Source organism: Canis lupus, chromosome 28, assembly GCF_003254725.2.
Source record: "Canis lupus dingo isolate Sandy chromosome 28, ASM325472v2, whole genome shotgun sequence".
Lineage (NCBI taxonomy): Eukaryota > Metazoa > Chordata > Mammalia > Carnivora > Canidae > Canis > Canis lupus.
Genome location: NC_064270.1, coordinates 13,794,944 through 13,801,786, shown reverse-complemented (window position 1 = coordinate 13,801,786; position 6,843 = coordinate 13,794,944). Strand labels below are relative to the sequence as shown.

The 6,843-nt window shown below is 52.0% G+C and overlaps 1 protein-coding gene across 4 annotated transcripts; it reads right to left on the bottom strand.

The window, feature by feature from the left end:
* Nucleotides 1-2,080: 2,080 nt before the first annotated feature.
* Nucleotides 2,081-6,591, bottom strand: TWNK (twinkle mtDNA helicase). 4 transcript variants are annotated; one of them, XM_025466943.3, is made up of 6 exons: nt 5,267-6,591; nt 5,049-5,104; nt 4,841-4,950; nt 4,590-4,697; nt 4,138-4,279; nt 2,081-3,251 (listed from the first exon to the last, which is right to left on the bottom strand). In XM_025466943.3, exons 1-6 carry the CDS (start codon nt 6,507-6,509, stop codon nt 2,931-2,933), a joined length of 1,980 nt encoding a protein of 659 aa, XP_025322728.1. In that variant the 5' UTR covers nt 6,510-6,591; the 3' UTR covers nt 2,081-2,930. The 4 variants fall into 4 exon arrangements, with proteins under 4 accessions (XP_025322728.1, XP_025322726.1, XP_025322727.1 ...); XM_025466941.3 differs by having other exon boundaries at nt 4,841-5,104; nt 5,239-6,591; XM_025466942.3 differs by having other exon boundaries at nt 4,841-5,081.
* Nucleotides 6,592-6,843: the final 252 nt, after the last annotated feature.

Here is a 6,843-nt window from a genome sequence, read left to right as displayed (position 1 = left end):
ACTACCTGGCCGGCCTAACCAAGTTGACGATAGGACTTTACTGCCACCTGCCCTACCCTGTAAGGAGCCAAACCGGGTCGGCTCTCAGCTCATTCCCCAGGAACAAGGAAAACCCCTAGGAAGCAGACAAAGAAGGCTCGGGTTTCACTAAAACAGACCCCGCCCCACCCTCTGGTCGGAATTGCCCTAGCAGAGCCAGCCCCTTCCCCCCTCCCCGCAGTAGGTGCCTACCCAGGTGAGCATACTTGCCAGTTCTGGCCCCCCACAGAGCATGGCCAGGCTTCCCTTACACTCATAAAGTTCCACCCACAGGCACAAACAGGAAGTTGCCCTGTATTGCAGGAAGGCACCTAGGGCTCCATCTGTGGCACCCGAGGCAGCCTGTGGGAAGGCACAGACTGTCATCTACAGGTATCTGAGCCTTACTTGCAGCAAGAGTATCTGCACAGGAGGAGTCCAGTGAATTTAATCTCTTCTCCAACTCACCTGCAGTAAAGAAGCAACTGGAAAGCTGAAAAAACGACACTAAATCTGAAGACACGGCTGAAGATCCAGCTGGACCCAGCTGGGCCAGGCCCTTCCTAAACTCTCAGGGTGATTAATATCCGATTGGAAAAAGAGCCCGGGTAATTTGCCTCAATCCACTCTGGTTGGGTACAGGGACAGTGGCTACCAGGGACCTTATTCCGGACCCAGGGATCCCCTACTGCTTTCTAGGCTCCAGGGACTTCTAGACATACTTTTGGCTAATCTTGATGTGAGTTTAAGACAGGTGTGCAATGGAATGTGTGTGTACGGGGTGGGGTTGGGGGAGTGTCAATTTCCCCTCTCCCATCATTCGGATTTGTGCTTTGTGTGTGTGTGTGTGGGGGGGGGATGTCTGCTAGGAGGGTGGAGCAAGACAGGCAAGTGCGTATCTATCCTTCTATCCCCAATTCACAGAGACCTCACAAAAGTCCCCTAATGGAAATAGCTAAAGGATTTTCTGAGAACACACCAGGCCTTCCAGTAGACCAGAATCCTTAGAGGTAGGAATGACCTGGTGGTGTACATCTGGAAGGCATGGCTGACATTCAATGTTACAGACCCTGGATGAGGCATAGACCAGCCAGCGGCTGGGAATGATTACTGCAGGATTAGGAGGCCTGGCTCCAGCCAGTCTGGGAGAGACCCCCAAGAAGGGAGGCCCTGGAGGAACTACCCCCTCCCTCCACCCCAGGTTCTTCCCCCAGAGAACAGCTTTGTTCCAGGGTCTGTTTCAGGAGATAATTGTAGTCAGTCCTCACAACAGACCAGAGACCCCAGAGCCTTCTACAGGGCCCCAGAGGCAGCCCTCTTAGGTAGACCAGAGAATTCAAGGCAGCAGGAAACCTCCTCTGCCCATCCTTACAAAAGCCTTCTCCCCAGCCTCCTCACAACATTTTGCATTCTGACCATTCTTGCATGCAAATCTAAAGGGAAAATGGGACTTTAGGATATCAGAGTAAGTGAGATGGGAAAAGTGTCTCCCTTGGGACTATTTCTGAGTAGGTCTCTAACTTTACAATCTCCTTCAGTAGTTGTTAAAAATGAGGAATTCTGTACCTTTTCTGAGACCTCCAGAATTAAAAATGTCTGTGTGTGTGTTTATTGGGGGGAGAGTAGGCCCTAGGTTCTACATTTTTAGAGTCCCAGGAGTTCTGACACATACAAACATAAGAGAAACACTGAGTGTACAAGGATGAGGGAAGTGGGTGGGGAGCCAGATAAGAAGACACTGAGCATGATACCACACTGAGAGGTCAGTGAGTGGCTTCTATCACCTAGGGACAGCTGGTCAGGGAAGGAAGGCCTAGGCATGTGGCCCGGTGACCCACACCTTTCACATGGAGATCCTCAGGGAAGACAGGGATAAAGAGGCACCATCCTGTCATCCCTAAGCCAAGAAGACACGTAGAGGGATATGAGGGTCAAGGCCCTTTAATGCCCCTGCTTCCTTGTAGTACACAGTTCAAAGACTCCCAGTTCGAAGCAAGAGGAAAATCCAGTTATAGACTGGGGAGACACCTGGTGGACAAAGAGGAAAAAACACAGAAACAAAGGCAATGGAAAAAAATTTTTTTTCAGTAAAACTAGAAAAGGCTCTACAATCATTTGAGGCAGCATAACATGGAATCATTGTCCAGGTGGCAGGCACTCTGAGCTCAGAGTTTTCTTTCATGGCTCTCTGGCCAGCTTCCACCTCTGGGGCCTTGATATTACAGGGCCAAGCACCTAGGATCCAATGGTGGCGAGTGCCACCTCGTGGCAGGGTCCAGAGTGGGCAGCAGAGGAGTCTGGTACCCACCGTGTCAGCCTTTGGCTCCAGAAACCTAGACTGGAGTTTTGGAAAGTCCTCTATTCCCTTCCAGGTTCAGAGGGCCTGAACTCAGTGCTTTGAACTCCATTTACTCATTCCCACCTCATGGCCTCTGTGTCTAATTTTCCCTCTGCTTGGATTGCTCTTTCTCCAGATGTTCCCATGGCTCAGTCCTAGTTCTTTAGACCCCAGCTCCAATGTCCTCTGCTGAGAGATACCTGTTTAGACCTTAATCTAAACTAGCCTGTAAGCATTATCGCATGACTTTTTTCTTCATAGTATATCTCACTGTCTAAAAAACACGTTTTGTGTTTATTACTCTTCTTGTCTCCTTTACCAGACTGCAGGTTCTAGGGAAGCAGGGTCCTCATCTGTCTTGTCAGCGCTGTAGTCCCAGTACAGGCACACAGAAGTTCTCTTGCTGAATTGAATTCTCTCAGTATGGAACTCTGCTCTAGGTTAGGCTCCTCTGACTGGAGAGCATCCTTAGCTTAGGACTGCAGGACAGAGATAGCCTTAGCAGAGGGCTAAGAAAGTCTGTGTCCCAGCCTATCCTGTCAGGCTCATTTCAGTGTTCAGCTCTGCACTGCTTTCACCTTGAGGGCTTGGAGACGTCTGGCTGATAGGGGTGGTGGGACTGACCCAAGCAAGTCTCAGAATTCTGGGGCACAGCCCCTTTTTTGCCAGAGGAGGGCTTCTTGGTCACAAGCCCGTTGTCATCCTTGACCTTCTTGAGCCGCGCCTTGCTCTTGGGTGGTATGGAGAAGGTAAGAGAGCTCTTGTTGAATTCAAGTGGAAAGACACCTACGTCTCCATCAAAGCGGTTCTTGGACACCTGCAGATACCGTTTCCCTGGACCAGTTACCAGCTTCCTGTCCTGTAGGATCAGAACATTGTCTGCTTCCTGGCTTGCCTGGGGAATGGGGGCAGGAGGAAGGAGCAGTGAGAAGACATGAAAAGCAGAAAGGAAGGCTGAAGGTCCAGGGAAGAATGGAAAAGCTCCTGGGACTACTGACCATGATGCTGGGGCCACTTGAGTCTTTCAGTTCCTTGACTACCTCACTGCTGCCCCAGATTTTGTACATGCTGTTCCCTCTGCTGGTAACACTTCTCCTCCACAGCTTACCACCCTCACTTAACCCCAGCTTATCATTCACGTCTCGGTCTAAATGTCACAGTTCATCAGGGACCATTCTTGATCCTCATAAAGAACCACCATCTTTCCACTTCTGCGTCACTCTCTTCCCTAGCTCCATGTTTGTTCCATTGTGGCACAGTTCGTGCTCCTCACCCTGTATTCCCTGTGCCCAGCCCAGGCCTATTGAGTGACAGGCCCTCAGCATATCCCTGGAAGTTCCAGGATTGGGCTGGTCCTGCTGCCCAGAAGGCCCTCCTGTTTATTCGATTATTTAACACTAACTGTCAGCCAAAACTCAACCCAACCTCTGTTGACACACCCTTTCCCCAACTGGGTGAGGAAGTCTCCTCAGATGTGCCAGGCTGACCCAGATGTCTTGTTTCCCAAATACCTTTGTTGCTCTTATATAGAGTTATAATCACTGTCTATTTTCCCCACGGGACAATGTGAACTCCTAAAGGGCAAGGAGGGCAAAGGACCAACTATTATCAGCCTTTATATTCCTAGTACATGTGTTTCTTATGTCATGGCCCCAGAGGCTTCTGTCTCCTGCCTCTTCCAGGTGGATAGTCAAGATGATTTAAGGCTGAATAAAGGCCATGCCTGGTCACACCTGCCCCCTCTACTCTCCAAAGCTTGAGCTCCTCTAAAGGCCACTTACTTTGGCTGAGCCAAAAATTGATGCTGTCTGCAGTTCCTTATCATCATCCTCTTTCCGGGGATGAATGACCAGTGTCACATGGCAGCTATTGTCTGTTGCAAACTTTCGAAAGGCCCCAACGATGTAGTCTTGAGCTGCAATCCTGTCCCAACCCCAACAAAGTAAAGACATTATCAGACACAGACAAAAGGACATGAACATACCCATACTGCTGATTCATTCACATCTCCCCACAAACCGCCACGACCCCACTCTACCCAAGGACTCACACTTAGGTCCCTATCTATACTTCCCACTGCCACAGCCCACACGTCTGAAGACAAAAATACACATGGGGTGGTGTGTGCCAGCACACGTGTCAGAAAACAAGAGAGTACAGTGTGTGCCTAGGGCCAGCTGCCTGAGAAGACATGTGTGTTCAAGTGGGTTCCAGTGAGACAAGAGAATATCACCTGTCTGTGGACAACTGCTCATGCCCCATCATGAACTGCAGATTGTCGATGACCACATGGCAGATGTCATAAACGTATACTGCATGTTGCATTGTGTCTATTACCGTCCTGGGAAGAGGAAGAGGCAATGAATTCAAGAGTCAATCACAAGCAGTCTCCCACCAGAGAAGCCAGCATTCCTGAAAATTCTGCTGGAGATTTGTTCTTCTGCCCTCCCATTCTTTGAAAACCCTAGGCCTCGGAAATCTCACCTGATGCTCTGCTGCCCATGGAAAGTCATGAAATAGAGAGGCAGGTCTTCAAAGCGGTCGGCCCACTCGTCGTATTTGTCCAACTGCTCTTCTAGCCGCCCCACAGCGAACTGTGTCAGCATGACTCGGGCTAGTCTCACGTTGCTGATCTCAAAGCTACCCCACAGTGTGTTTACCCCCTGGGTACACAAATCCAGGGCATACTCACTGATGAATGTCGTCTTTCCACTGCCTGTTGGCCCTGCAGGGGGGTTGAACACAGACCTGGGTGAGGGAGGAAAGTTCTACCCTTAAAACCAAGACCGGAGCAAGGGCTTCAAAGTAGGGAGAAACATCCTCTTTAACATTTACCATGGCCAATCCTACTTGCTTCTGTCACCAGATCCTTTGCCTCTTACCCCAAGTAGTGATTTCCCAAGGGCTCACCCGTGAAGACTGTCAGCTCGCCCTTCCGATGTCCCTTCAAGAGACGATTGAGGTCTGGGAAGCGGTTCCAGCGGATGCCAGCTGCCTGCTCCACATTTGACAGTTCCCCTAGCACCTCCTCCCGAAGCTGCCGGAAAGACACGATAGACTTGTGCCAGGCAGGCAGGGCAGTCCGCAGAATACGAGAAAGATTCAAACCTCGGTTCAGGGCCTCCAGGGGACGGGGCTGCTGGTCCCCAGGCCGCACCAAGGAGCATCGCTTGGGATTCAGTTTTCGGGCAAACAACTTGGCAGCTTCCCAGGACCGAAGGTCATCTCCCAGCCAGAGCACGATACGTCGAAACTGTTCGAGGTAAGGGAGCAAGGCAGGGGGTAAGCAGGCTATTCCTCGGGGCAGGGCCAGGGTGGGCAGCCCTGTGGCTTGGTTTAAGGCCAAGCTGTCCAGCTCACGACTCGTCAATACCACCTCAACATCTCGCCGACTGATCAGTGGTAATCCAAACAGATTGTAGTAGACACCAGGCCGGGGAATGGTGGTTTCCTTATACTGCACTCCGTCTCCCTGGCCTTCGGCACCTAGTAGCTTCAGGCCTCGTAATCCCAAACCTCCAGGGGAGAGCCAAGGGAAGACAAGGCTGCGAGCAGACCACAAATACCGCACATTGAAACGCCTGAGCGTGTCATCAGTCACTTTGGTAAGGCCAAACATCACACGAGCCAGCTGGCCCTCCACCGGCTCAGGCAGCTCCCAGAGAGGTACGGCTCGGTCCCAGATCCTCCGGACCTCCTCACTGTCCTCGGCTTCTGGGGCCTCACCGAGCAGGATCCCTTCTCTCGCCCCATCCCCTCGCCCCTCCACGCTGGCCTGGAAGTCTTCCCAGCTCCCCTCTGCTAGGCTGGTCATGCAGAGAAAGCGGCCTGTGGTCTTGTCAATGAAAAGGCTGAAGGAAGCAGTAGCACCACTCTGGTCCTTGAGCTCCAAGGCCTTCACAAAGGGGCTCGGTGCCCGCAGGCAGCTGTGGCCATCCTGGAAGGGGATCCCATGTGCCCGCAAATATTGGCGGATTTCAGTTGCAGTTACGGGCAACACTGGTACCTCCAAGGCTGGGAGAGCCTCCTTCCTGTAACGCCTGCGAGGAGGGCCTGGGGCCAAGCTTCTGGGCAGGCCCCTCCGACCCATCCACTCCGCACGCAGGGGCAGCAGCATACGGAGGGGGTACCCGCCTCGAAGGAGTACCCACATTCCTAGTGAAATCGAGGAAATCACTGTTTGTAATGCCTTCAGTCCCTGGTTCGGGTGCCTTTACTAGCTCAGACTCTAGGGATCCTCTGCACAGCACTCTACAGAGCCCACTCGAGGTAACTTCTTTCTTGCAACTTCTCCCTCATAAATATCTCTTCGAACCCTCTTCAGGCCCTCTGCATTGCTACTTCACATCTACGCTCATCTACAGGAGCCTTTCGTGTCCGGTGCCCTGTACAGCCGTCGCCTCACCTCTACGACCCTCCACACTGCCCCCTCCGCTGTGCTTTCTCTAGATCATCTCTTTACCACTCCGGCTCCGCCAGGAGATCTC